The sequence below is a fragment of the Ornithodoros turicata genome, chromosome 1 (genome assembly GCF_037126465.1).
Source record: "Ornithodoros turicata isolate Travis chromosome 1, ASM3712646v1, whole genome shotgun sequence".
Taxonomy (NCBI): domain Eukaryota; kingdom Metazoa; phylum Arthropoda; class Arachnida; order Ixodida; family Argasidae; genus Ornithodoros; species Ornithodoros turicata.
In genome coordinates this window covers 33,207,352-33,221,202 of record NC_088201.1, presented here as the reverse complement: position 1 = coordinate 33,221,202, position 13,851 = coordinate 33,207,352, and the positions used below count along the sequence as shown (strand labels likewise).

General features: G+C 42.7%; 1 protein-coding gene and 1 non-coding gene across 2 annotated transcripts in view; both read left to right on the top strand.

Moving 5' to 3' along the window:
- The first annotated feature begins 653 nt into the window (after nucleotides 1-653).
- The window catches only part of LOC135377931 (maestro heat-like repeat-containing protein family member 1), a 45,419-nt gene continuing 32,221 nt past the window's right edge, over nucleotides 654-13,851 (top strand). The window contains exons 1-11 of the mRNA XM_064610702.1: nucleotides 654-931; nucleotides 3,862-3,943; nucleotides 4,452-4,597; nucleotides 5,167-5,298; nucleotides 7,606-7,765; nucleotides 7,835-7,933; nucleotides 10,497-10,648; nucleotides 10,986-11,126; nucleotides 12,352-12,444; nucleotides 12,527-12,605; nucleotides 12,711-12,824. Of these exons, the coding sequence (XP_064466772.1) occupies nucleotides 3,892-3,943; nucleotides 4,452-4,597; nucleotides 5,167-5,298; nucleotides 7,606-7,765; nucleotides 7,835-7,933; nucleotides 10,497-10,648; nucleotides 10,986-11,126; nucleotides 12,352-12,444; nucleotides 12,527-12,605; nucleotides 12,711-12,824 (1,168 nt within the window). The 5' untranslated portion in view covers nucleotides 654-931; nucleotides 3,862-3,891. The remainder of the gene's footprint in view (nucleotides 932-3,861; nucleotides 3,944-4,451; nucleotides 4,598-5,166; nucleotides 5,299-7,605; nucleotides 7,766-7,834; nucleotides 7,934-10,496; nucleotides 10,649-10,985; nucleotides 11,127-12,351; nucleotides 12,445-12,526; nucleotides 12,606-12,710; nucleotides 12,825-13,851) is intronic.
- On the top strand, nucleotides 6,422-6,494 carry Trnaa-ggc (transfer RNA alanine (anticodon GGC)). Its single transcript has one exon. It is a non-coding gene; the product is annotated as a tRNA-Ala (tRNA).

The window sequence follows — 13,851 nt, the reverse complement described above, 5'->3', positions numbered from 1 at the left end:
TTCAGGAACCCGAATATTGGGTATTCGATTCGCGAATCGAATACTTCGAGTGATCGATATTCGATTCGGATTCGAGAACTCGAGTATCCGCACACCCCTAAAAATAAGAGATTCCGTGAAATTCCGTGCCAAACGATCGGATACGTATATGTAGATCCACAAGAGGAATAGGACAGCAGACATATGTCTCCTTTGCAATGCTACCGAAACCGCATCTCAACTTTTTGAACGACTTATTAGGAGCCCGAGCAACCATGCAGCCTATCAAAAAAAGAAAAGAGATGGTATGCACCAGATCCTGTTTTCCTTCTTTCTCTTTTCTTTTTTCCCTCCATTGCGAATGTGATGACAGAAAGGCATGTCGCGCACTTCGTTTGCAGTTTGCACTGGTGGTGGTGGTTCATAAAGAGCTCGCCGTTGTCGGCCTCACAAGGTGGGCAACGTGACGACTAACGCTCTGGGGGAATGTGCGTCCTGGGCCGACTTCTAAGGGTTCAATTTGCACTCCCACGGCCCCTTGCACTTTTTGGCGAATCGAAGACAACTGGCGGGAAGCACGTGACTACGGGCTACACGATTCGGCTAGATTTGGCTATTCGGCCTGATTTGGCCGGCGCTGACGCCGCCGACAAACAGCTATGACGTAGCGAGCGACATCTCCCCTTGTCAACGCGTCAACGCCACCTCTCTTTGCTTTGGTCGGTGTTGCTTTGAATCGGTGGTATCGGTATTGGTAGTTCGAAGGCCTAGTGCCTAGTTGTAGGTGTTGATTTTGTTGACTCTGACTGGAGGTGACAATGGAAATGGTCTGCGTGTATGCGAAAACGGACGTCTGTGCATACATTTTGCACTGAAGTGGCGGTGTGCAGTTGGACACTGCGTCGTTTCTACCGAATTATGATCGAAAGCATTTGTTATTACAGCGCTGGTTGTAAGTTCTTGATGTTTCTTCGGGATTCTCGGGTGAAAAACAAAATTCCCAATACTGTTCGTGGCGTTTGACAAAAGCCATGGCGCCCTGAGCCACAATTATACGCAATGTGCTGTCGCTGGTGTGAATGTCTCTCTCTAATCTTGGCGTCTCCCGTACGCATTAAAATATCCCGAAACGCTAGAAACATCCCATGGCATCACATACATTTGTTTCATATTTTGTGATCTGCGTGAAGTCAATCACGCCTACGAAAAAGAAAATCCTGAAGATTTGTAACATCTGTGACATAGCTAGCTTATCTCGTTCCAGTGGCGGTTCCAGGGACGGGCTGCCTCCGCCCCTAACGGAAACAAAAAGGCTGCCCTAACAAACTTTTCAGTCTTCACTGTTACCCCTCAGCAGAGATAATAATAATAGCAATTCTTGGCTTTACATCGCGAGACAATCGTGATCATGAGCCACAGTGACACAGTGGTCGGTCTGTGGATTAATTTTGCCCAGCTGGGGGTTCTTTAACATGCGCTGAAATCTCAACACACAGCACACCATATTTAACGTCCCTCGCAGAAGACTGTGTGTGAAAGCAACTTGTACCTTGCCATCTCAGCTGAGATACGTATAGCCTAAGATATATCTGTATGCACGTTCAGTCTGAAGAGGGAAGAGAGCTCTTTGAGTTGATGTAATTTAAACTCTAGGTATCCGAACTAATAGAGCAGAACTGGTTTTCGCATTCCCAGTTGCCCTCGACTTCTACAATTTGACCATTCACATACTATAGTCACTGGTGTTTCAATTATTATTCAAGGTACCTATTGATTGTTCCTATGTTCCACAAAGTTAAGATTGTAATCCTATGATCATTTTTGTTTGATTATTATTTATATTGATTATTCTTAGGTGCTTACGTGATTATTACATTACATGATTATTTTATGTCTATATAACTCTTGAAACCAGTGGCATAGCAAGAAGGGGTTTCGTGGGTTCAAGCCCTAATTCGTCGAGGGTTTAAGCCCTAATTGCGCGTGCAGTAAATGCGGGAAGGTGAAAACCCATGTGCAGTACAGCTCCCCACGCCTGAAATGTCCGTGACAAATTGAGCCCAGTTTGAACACTGCACCAGTAAAGGTTTCAAAGCAGCAAGTCGGGGGCTCCTTTATGCCCACCCACTGCCTATGTAGATGCTTGCTTGATTTCCTTGTAAAATTTTAAACCTAGTTGTGCATGGACCACCATGTTGTTTCTGCGCAGCCCACTTTGTGAACGTGTTCTCATTTTCACGAGAAATGTTTCTATAGTCGTGTCTGAACTAAGAACATCTCGGATACTGAAGGAGAACTTCATAATATATTCTTATTACACTTAACTATGGAAGTAACCTTTATCAAATGTATGTATGCGACCTGAAGAAATTCTACATACATTTCAAACACTATGTTGCCTTCTGGTGGTTAAATACAGGGAGAAATAGAGACACCCCCAACGCTGTTCATAAATAGAACGTGACTACAGCCTGACAACGTGACAATATTTTAACCGGCTATAGTAAACAAGTTCTCTGTATAGTGTGTTTTTTTGCAGTTATTTGTTGTAGTCGTATATATGTTTTTGAGTGTTATTTGAGGGGTACACCATTAGTGAAGCTCGTGGGCCGTTCATAGGCGCCTTAAAAATGGAAATAAAATAGAGTGTGTGCTTAATATGGTAAGCATCAAAGATCAATAAAATACAGAAAGGCAAACACAACATTTATGCCACGCAATGTTCAGTTGCATATTTTGTTTTAAATAATATTGGTTGAAGGAATGCCCCAGTGTGAGTGTGACAGGGAGATATGCAAGAGGGGATGTGTAGGGAGTGATTGTATGGCTTGGTGTGTGTAGGTAGCTAGCATGGCATAATGGTAGCATTCCTCTCTGGTAAGGGTGCGTTCGTGTCCAACTGCTGGTGCCTTTTCATCAATAACCATACCCAAAGAGTATTCTATACACCGTCAGTGTCTGTCCATATTTTAAGACAATGCAGGAAGGATTCTTCTTTGTTTTTTGCAAATTGTATGAGCAGAATCAAAACGCTGTTCTAATTTTCTGACTGCAGTGTCTGGCAATGCGTAGAGGCAATTAATTTTAGAATACGACAATGAATCAAATACAGTCTTGTGTTTCTTTTTCTTGTTTTAGTCTGCCATCATATTTTGCAGCTTCTTATGAGAGATCATTCCAAACTTAAACCAAGGCTCTCTGCAATCACTTTTGTGCTGAATGGCATGTTAACAAACCATTGATATTTCTGAAGCTCGAGTTTTGCCTCTTCAACGCGGCTAAAAGCTGTACTTAGCTGAATATTTTGATTTTGAAGGATATTGTTTACCTTGTTCATATGTGAAAATCATTGAGAAGATCATTGTTCTAAACTACTGAGTTACTCATACATATTGATATAAGAATCATTGATTGGTCTGAGCAGAGAAAAGGGGTAGCTCCAGACACATCAGCTGCATTGTTTGTTGCTTTTGAGAGGTGTTCTAATGCATCAGGCACAGACAGAAGTTGAGTTGCGACAACTCTTACGGCACTAGCTTTACAATTATATTTACAACAGTAAAACTGCGTCCCACCCTATAGTTGAAGGTGTGAATAAGATATAAAGTTACTGTAGAGTACCTAACAAATTTTGGTCATGAACTGCTGTTGGCTGCACCACAGATAAGGAATTTCAAGTTATGGGACAAACTGCCTGTTCATTTACTTGAAGCACCCAAACTCGCACACCCCTTTCGCTTCCCTTCATGCTTGTACATTGTTGTACACCTGCCTTATACATTCAGTACTATTTATATGGTGTGCTTAGTTTGTCTGCCATTCTTTCTGTTTGCCCCAAATTAATTTACTGTGAACGTGAATCTTCTTTACTTTTTCTTCTAGAGTGACAGTTTTGCCGTGTACCAGGTGTCCATGTTGAGCACAATGACTCAGGATCCGTACAGAAGTGGTGGCCAAGTGGACGGTATGTATTGATTGATTGTACTGCTACACTATTCTGTCACTGTAACTGGGAAGCAGGACTCAGGGGCGGATCTAGGATTTTTCCGAGGGGGGGGTCCGCTATGGACAAGTGCCAGGTGCATGCTGGGATTGGTCCATTGAACCCTATGTTTAAGTCTGGAATTGAGGGGGACCCCCCACCTAGATCCGCGCCTGGCCAGACTATATCGTTTCCAACATGAGTGTAAAGTGCATTGCAAGGCATAACCTGGAAGAATACCCGTAGAATCTGTATACCACAGAAGGGAGATTGCGCAGACTAGCTAGTGCGTAACGATTAAATTGCACAAAAAAATGAGGGGCACGACAAATTTCTCGTGTGCGCTTCGTGTTCCTTGTCTCTCTCTGTTTTTTGTCTAATTTAATTGTATATCACATAGTTGTGAACTACACAATGTACCAATTTGTAACTTTGCACACAGACTAGGCTTGATGGTCCATTGAATAATATGCTTTTGCTTTTTCTACAGGCATTGTAGATGCTCTTGTAGAAGGTCTCGCTGACAAGCAGGACAGTGTATGTTGGTCGATTGTACGGTCACTGCACCTAATCGGAAACCACTACCCGAATTTGGTTGTGGCAAGTTGTCATCATCGTCTTGCGAGTGATGGCAAGGTATTGTGTGATTAACCACAATGTGATTCATACTGGCTAATTTCTCTGATTAGTACAAACCAATTTTAAAAACTCACATTAACTGAGTGCAGGCCATGGAGAAGCTACTAAGGTTTACGTATTAATTTACATTTCACTGCAAGATTTTGACATTTGTTTCAGTCATGTATGTCTTTAATAGGGTTTATATCAAGAGCCTGAAGTTTTTGGGAAATATTTTTTTCTAAATTCGGGGGGTAAAAATCGGGTAAATAAACGGTGATGTAACTGCACTTGCTACCAAACAAGTTAGTGTGCATTCCTACAGACGTCTTAGTGAGGGCAATTTGCCAGGTAAAAATCGGGTTTCAGCCTAAAGAGGCAACCTTCAATTCAGGGTGCAAATTCAGGGAAGAATCGGGTGAAACCCTAAACTTCAGGCTCAATTTATATCTCAGTATGCTTTCATGTTAGTTCTGAGGGCTTAGTTTTAGTTTTGAGGGCTGTATCGCAACTTATTCTAAAATATTGCTGTAGTTGACTTCATAAGGAACACAATATTTGTTAATTACCTACTTTTTGCTTCTCAGCTTCAGAGCTCACACAAGGTCTTACTCTTCTCCGTCATAGAAGAAACGTGCAGAGAATCAGTAAGCCGTATTGACAGTCCTCTGCTCAGTGAAGTCTGCAAAATAACTATTGATGAAATGATTCATTCCAAAGTAAGTACAGTGAAATCCTTGAGCTGTGGTAAAAAATGATATGACTTCCTGTATTGACCTGTGTCATTACAATGTATCCTAGGTGTCCCCATAGAGACAGTGTGATGTTGACAGTTTTATGTTTGCGAAGTCGAGTTTCTGTGATGGTACAGTTGGTAACGTTTGGGAAATTTACTTGGTGGGCATTTTCTAATAAGATTCGTGAAAACACATGCAATGTGGCTCCATTTGGACGTGCTGCTTTCATGTGATGACATGCCACTGATGACAGGCTCTGCGGCAGACATCACCATGCTCTTATTTCATGATTTTGGAAGTGTCATAAGTCAGCTACTTCCGTTAAATGAAAAAAAGTGCTTCTGCATACTACGTTTTGTGCATTTTACTGCTCATCTGTCGAGTCTTTTATGAGCGCTTTTATGAGGGTCGTTCAAGGTTTTTGCACAAGAAGAATCAGTGAGCAAATGTAATTGAATAAAACTTTCGGGGGACGAAGTGCAATCCTTCTCAGGTCAGCGACACGTGCAGCGGCGGCAGCTGTCATGGCAGTGAGCAGTGTGTCTGCAGCTCTGGAACAGAGATCCATAATCAAGTTCCTTGTGAAGGAGAACGTCAAACCAGCTGAGATTTTGCAAGGCTTACAGGCACAGTATGGGGAACAAACAATGTCAAGGGGAAGAGTGTATGAATGGTGCAGACAGTTTGGCAAAGGACGGGATATGGTGACAAATGAACTACATGGACACGAAAGAACTGATGTTCTGACGCTGGAACAACATAGAAGGGACAAATACATACAAAGCCTCAATTTGCCTAAGAAATTAACGACGAAAGATGAAAGTCACTGAAAAGGTTAGCCAGCTGTAGGACTCGAACCCACATCTTCTGGATTGCCGGTCCAGGGCTCTACCAATTGAGCTAAGCTAACACGCCTTCTCAGCGACTTCCAGGGTGCGTCAATGAAAGGTAAACCAGCCACTCTCTCTCACTCATCCTCCTTTCACTCTTACATTTTTGCTCACTCATGCACACATGATGGAGGAGGATGGAAGGAGGATGAGTGAGAGAGAGTGGCTGGTTTGTCCCTTCAGATGACGCACCCTGGAAGTCGCTGAGAAGGCGTGTTAGCTTAGCTCAATTGGTAGAGCTCTGGACCGGCAATCCAGAAGATGTGGGTTCGAGTCCTACAGCTGGCTAACCTTTTCAGTGACTTTCATCTTACATGGACACATTCGTCCAACTGCAGTCACGCCAGTGAACATCGCAGGCGTTGAGCGACTTACTATTCCACAAAGTCTGTGCAAGATGGGTTCCCAGACACCTCACTTGTGACCAGAAAGGAGTGTGCATAGCAGTCTCTGAGCAGCCACTGAACCGGTTTCAGTCTGAGGGGGACAAATTTTTGCAGTCAGTCATCACACGTGATGAAACATGGATACATCATTTCATCCCAGAGACAAAAAGATGCAGCATGGAATGGCGACATCAGGCTTCCTCGCTGCTAAAGAAAAGCAAGATGTAGTCATCAGCAGGGAAGTCCATGGGAACTGTCTTCTGGGACATGTGCGGTTCCTCATGGGGTTCCACATGGGGTTCCACATGTGGGGTTTCACATCCACGTGGACTTCTTGGAGCAAGTGGTCACGATTAAATGCTCAGTACTACTACACATTGATAAAAAGTATCGTGCGAAACACAATTTGCAAGAAAATGCCTGGGATGTGCATGGTGACTACTTTGGAAAACCGGTGTAGTTTGGTGCTTCCCAAATTTTCTATTGTGTTTAAAGAAATAAAAGTGTCGATCAACCTTGAACGTTGCGCCAGAAAACTCCAAACTCCAACCTTGAACGACCCTTGTACAATGACTGCTGCGGAAAGCTCGATGCATGACAGAAACTTGAATTTTGATAACTATATTAGGGTCATTAATAAATTATAGATAGTTAGGAAACTCAGTTGTGGAAAGAAATATTCATAGATACGTGCATTATTCTCCTTGAAGAATTTGAGCTTTGTCTGTACAATTGAGAGCTAGGGTATAATGAGGTGATAAGCCATGAAAAATAGTGACTGTCATTAGGAGATGTTTTGCAGTCCACTGTGGAAAATAGGTACAGAAATGGATCCTGCGGGTTGAAGTATAGTGTAAGGAATGTAGCTTTTGTATTTCTGAAGACGTTATGGTGTTCCTGACTATAAGCACTCTTGACATTGGTATAGTGTGGTTTATAGCTTTGTGACCTTAATATCCTAGAAAGTATATTGGAAGATTACAGAAGTACAGATTATCATATGCTGCATTCAGGTGTCCTATGAGGGGGAAAATAGCATGGTACGACTAGTGGCTTCTCTTGGGCGGAGCCATCCCAATGAAGTGATGGAGCAACTTCTGGCGCAGTTCCAACCTGGAGTGGTGCCCCATCCCCTTATTCTGCAAGCCTTAGCTGATCTTTCCCTCGCAAACCGTAAGTTGCAGCAAGAACCATAGCAAAAGTGTGGCATCATGATCAATGTACCATTCCTTATACTTGCAGCATTTGCCATAGTGCCCTTCCTGAAAGCTCTTCTGGGCATGATGCTACCCATCCTGAGCTCAGCGCGCCACGAGCAAGCACGTTGGGCTATAGCGTATGGTAGGTTGAATTTTTGGATGTTGATTATGAAGGAGTGCCAGCTAACAGAGAGACTGCCCTGGTATGACATAATCTCCCAGCTTCTACGTGACATTGCGTCTACAAGGGAGGTGCTTTGCTAGGAGGTACTACATGAATGGATGTGCCATTGGTGACACAAGAATTCACATTCATTTTTAATGCGAACTATGGTAATGTGAACCTGGCTCCCAACGCTTTGAAATATTAGATGGGACCTTTCCTGATGCTTTCTTACACGATGAGCCTGTGGCGTCCTTACGAGTACAAAACCTAGAACATGCGGTCGCAGACAGGTGCTACACGAGCAATGACAGGCCTCCCGGTATTCCCTTACCCTCGCCTGTTGGAATGGAACCAACTGAATGTTATTAGCAGTTGTGTATTGTTGTCGCCAGTATTTTTTCATTGTGCCCAATTGATTAATAAAGTAAGATGAATTATCTAGCTTTTAAAATGTTGGGGCTTAGTCATCAACTGAAAAGTTGTGGGGTATTAGAAATACCAGACCGAGGTGTTCCCAACAAGGAATGCCTTGTGTGGCTTTTTTTCCTGGCCTAAAAAGAAAAATTTGTGAAATACGAAAAAAAAAAAAGAAAAACACTGTGACAATGCAATTGTGCAATCGCAGTGGGCAGGTGCATTGTCATGTGGCATCGCGTGAAAACTGGAGAAAATACTGAAATTAATTAGTAATTTAGCGAGAGGGTGGTAAAATGTTAGATTACTAGATGGGGTCAATGCGGGTGTACCCACAGCAACACTGAATTTCTGCCCACAAATAGCAAAACTGTACGGGTATCTGAGGGCAGCTGCGAGCATATCTGTACCCGTGCTCACCTATAAACATTCGCAATCCCCTTTGCAACATATGCGACAAAATTTTGGTGTATCATACCTTCCTTCGATGTCAAAATGACTTTGCCCAATGTTGTCGTTGGAGGGCCCAGCTTGAGTTCGCATTGTTTTCTCTGGGAATCCGTAGTATAGCTTTCATTGTCATCATATAATGGCTTAAATACACCCCCTGCTGTTGCATAGAAAAGTAACGTCTTTGGGGACATAACTCACGTTTTGACCCCTGCTGTGAACTATCATCTTGCAGGCCAGCATCAGTAAAGGGCATCAACTGAGAACAGGGAAAAGAAAGCTTTGCTGTGGGGTGGCTAGTGTGGTATGATAAAAAAATTACATTGTGGGGATGTTATATCATAATTTTCCAGTATTTTATTTACTTGTGACAGTTTACTTCAGTTATGAAACTGTGATGTTGGGGTTGATGTGTGCCAATATGCTTTCTGGAATACCAGACAACTGATGTTATTTCTGTAGAACATCTGATATACTGTAGAAGTGTTTTTTTTCGTGTGGAATTATTTTTCGCTTTTTTCACGCATTCCTCCAAAACCGCGAATTTAAGTTCCTGCGAATGACTCTGGCCATATGAGGGCGAAAATCGTGCGGCGCTCGATGCTATACCGTGACTACCTTGACCCTTTCATCTCCATACAGCATAGGTAGTTTGAGCAAGCCGCAGAAGACTGTTTTATCCCATCAGGCAAGATGTAAAGAAATGAAAATCGATCACGCTTCTGTTACTCCTACAAACGCATTCCACTGTACATATATACCATGAAGCCGCAACATGCCTTTCCCCGCCTTCTCAAAACCAGCTTGTATGATAGTACGACATCTCAACCGAACTGTTCACTGCCTTGAGTGATAATGAATGAAAACTGCTAAAATGAATTGGCTGACCTGCACACGGCCTGTACTATGGCCTCCTGCAGGGTCCCTAAAGGCCATTGTACAGGGGTTTTCCTCCAATGTCTGCGAGGAGAAGAAAGGGATTGACCTAGAACGCTGCCATCCCCATGAACCACGGATGTCTTGGTACATGCCGAAATATGCCTGAGTATTAACCGCGGCACAATAGGCAAGAGCAGAGCACTCCCGGAATCCTGTGTCGCGAATTTAAGTTCTCGTGAATCACTCCTCAAACCAGCTTTGTTGGAAAACGTGAAAAAAAAAAAAAAAAACACTTATACAGTATCCTTTCTTCTGTTTCTTGCTCTTTACCAAGGTACCACTATGTTCTAGTATGCTGCATAAAAAATATATGGACGATTAGCTGTCATAAATGTAAATTCATGTACAGTGCCTCCCATATCAGCATTCTTTTAACTGCAATATGAAAATGCTTGTACATAAAATACATAAATAGACATGAAAATGCGTAAAATAGACAAGCATCACTTTATAGACCAAATTTGCCATTCATAAAACTAAAGTCTAGCAGTATGCAAGAGGATTCATACATGAAACAGATAGAATGGATGGTTATGTCCTACAGCGCAGTAAGCTGAACCTATGGGTTCAGCTGTAGTGGAGAAGTAACACAGGAAGGGACCGATAGAGCAGCCGTCACACATAGCATGTCATCCTGTCCAACTTGTAGGTGAACTGAGAATAGGTCCATTCGGGTGAGGATGTCTAATATGCTTCATTGTCTGCTCATCGTAATCTTGATACTCGTTATTTCTAGCGCTCGGGAGGTTTTCACAGGCAATTATTGACTACCTGATGAACATAGAAAAGGCACCTGATCCATCAATGAAGAAGTCCATCTTTGAGAGTGAGGTTGCAATTGCCTTGGATTTTCTGCTGGCAAATTGGCTACAGGCCAGGGAGACAAAAGTATGTGCTGCTCTTGACATATGTATTCTTGCACATAGGGGGTGTCCACAATAACTGCGGTCAGAATTTTTTAAAATAAAAACTAAATTGTTTGTGATCTTGCCAGCTTGGAGAAATATCTGTTTTTGCAAGGGGATGAAAAAAAAAAAAAAGAAACCATAAACAACAGCGGTACGTATGGAGGCCAGTGGCAATGCCACGGCCTGTGTGGAACTATAATTTGCTGCTCATTTCTTTTATTCCTTTTTACGGGAACATTTGCCTGCTTTAGCCCCCTTTTTGCAACAAAAATATGTAGACTTAAGAAATGCTAAAAGTGTCAATTTTTCTGCTTTAGGTACGGGCAGAAACCGTTGTAAGTCTTGGTTACATGTCCCAACTCCTCAGCATGGAAAAACTTGAAGAACAACTTCCCAAATTAATAATGCCCATGGTGAACCTCTACAAGCGGCATCAGGATTGTTACCCTGTCACAAAGGTAACTGTAGCCGTGATGTGTTGCAAGTTGACACAGGAGATTTGTTGAAACTTCTAGTTAGTATGGAATTGACATCAAAATGACAGTGTTTGGCTCACAAATACGCAGCAAGGATGTGTGGGAGCATATCCATTCTTCAGTACTGCATTCTGCTTAGTGCGTTCTGCTGTCGTGAAAATGGTCAAATTTGTCACTTGAGTACTACTATGTACTAATGTGTCCTCTAACGTATTTGCACTTGCAGGACATGAAGTTACTTACCATAGAAAATAGTTTTTAAAATATAGTAATTTGTTTACAGAGTTTATATCTGTCTTGGCAGGTAAAAATTTTCCAGTTTTTCTGAGGCCAGTTTTTTTATTGCCACACTGAAATTAGACCAGATTTGCATACCCTGCATGATGTGTCTATTGCACCTTAAATTAACTTTGTTTAACTTGATTTGAGCCATTGTGGTGGACGTGAAATATTGCAATGGCATAGTCATGGAGTCTCTCAGTACAGTGCATGTCAGAAGCTTTTTCTCAGCAACATTATGTGAAAGAAATGGAAGTTTGCATCCTGTGTCTTTGGTGCCAGTGAGTGCATAACAATCAATCGATCAAAACAGCTAGCCTGTAGTGATAAATATTTTGCCAGTGAGTGATTCTGGATTCACCCCCACCCCCACCCCCATAATTATAATGCAAGTGCTGGATGGCAGATTTGCATTGTTCTTACAATAACATAGAAGAGCTCACATCACATGTGCAAATATTTTGATGCAGTGATGGGCTAAACAAAATTGGTGCACAAGTTTTTCACTGTGACAAGGGAAACAGCGCACCAAAAAACAGGCGAAGAAGGCACACAGCCAACACCACCTAGATATAGAAGGCCTGCTTAATGCCTTCTCTCACTCCTTCACATATAGAAATATAAAGTCTGTAAACTCAGGATGTGTGCCTATCGCCGCAGGTGATTTCAAACACATGTTGCGGCTGATTGCAGCTTGTCTCCGTAGCTACGACCGCCAAAAGCACAGTCGTGAATTGCGGACTCTTAATTGTTACGTCACGTCGTTTTAGCGATCAGGCTTCTTTTCTAGGTGGTGTTGATACAAAGCAAGTGCTGTGAAGTGCTTGCATGCCTTCATGAGCGCCTCATGATTGTGAAGTTTTGCATCATTTGTTCATGTGATTGGGACCAACTGTGTTTGAGTCGCCACATTGCAATTCTGATGTAGGGGCTGTGCCTTATGATAGAATCAGCAGTGGAGCACAAATGCATGTCATTGGAGAACTGTCTGGAAAACATCATTACTGCTGTCTTTATGCAGGTGAGTAATGTGGTTTCTTTATCTAACCTACCATGCAGGTTGGTGTTCATGCATTTTTTTATTTATTTTATTTATTTTTAAGGTATGCAGTCCTCCTGACTATTCTGAGCCTATGGTCGTTCGAAACCACAATGAATCCCTGCGTTGCTTCACTCTCTTAGGCAAGTGGTGAAGCGTATTTCATTGCTTTGCAGTGTGTGCAGTTCTGCTGTGTTTTTCCATCTTGAACTTTCTTCGAATTATTTTCTTATCTCATTTCTGTGTAGTTCCAATGTTTCCTGACAAAGTGGTTACCTTTCTGATGATGCGTGTTGCCAGCAGCAGTGAAAAAATTAGGGTTGGTGCACTGACTGCTTTGAAACACATAATAAATTCTGCAGGTATGTTGGAGCTCTTTTGGTTATATGATCTATCTAAAGAGACTGTCGCACCCTGAAACGTGTATATATGAGACCGATACGATAATGTTCAGCATCGCTTCACAGTACATTTGGCCAAGTTTCTCTTCCGAAAACTGCTTACATATCATATAAACGAGTTTTAATGATTCACACTCCCTCTGCAGCTAAGGAAGCCCCAGCAATAATAACATCATGATGTAAGCCAGGCACACAAATGGGAGCGCAGTGCAGGCGATTGTCTCCGAGATCGTCTGCTTCGCGTTCGCACTGCAATATACTAAGTTGAAAGCCTTCGGTAAATACACCAACTTTCGCCTACCAGTATGAGTTCTGACGTGACTATGTCGCGTGGAACATGGTGTTACTTTCCTGACTGCATGAACATGTCCGACGATAACCTAGAAGTAACATGTAACATTCCACAAGCCAATCACGGACGCCCTCCCACCCACCTGACGATCGCCAAAGGCCTCCCGGCCGTTCCCTTATTGGACTTGAGTGACGTTTTCTCCAATTTCCAGAGAGGGAATTCTGGCATACTTTCAACATCCGTCGTCTGCTTTTGCCATGCATTACATGAAATTGCGCAAAAACTACTCCACTAATTTGCGTCGGATTTGTGGCATTATTGTCGGCGATGACCGAGGAGTAACATGGCACTATAGTTTCGGAATCAAGCCGAGAGTCGAAACTATAGTTTCGGAATGCGATAGTCCCTTTAAAATCTCAGCAGATTGGGAGAGCTGGGTGAACCATTGGGAGAGCTGAATGAAAGTTTTGCCCCGGGAAGGAGCAAAAACTGTTCCATTGACAGAATCGGGTCAGGCGCTGACTATTCCATTGGCAGAAGAGGGGCAAAACATTTGCTCCAAGGAGTAATAGTTTTAGACCCAGCGATTTTCTTGGTGCAAAGCCAGCGGAACATGACAGAGGAGAAGAGGCATGCACATGATAAGTGAGGCCGATGGTATCGGAGCTGTTTTTTTCTCTCTCTCTCCCTCGTGTG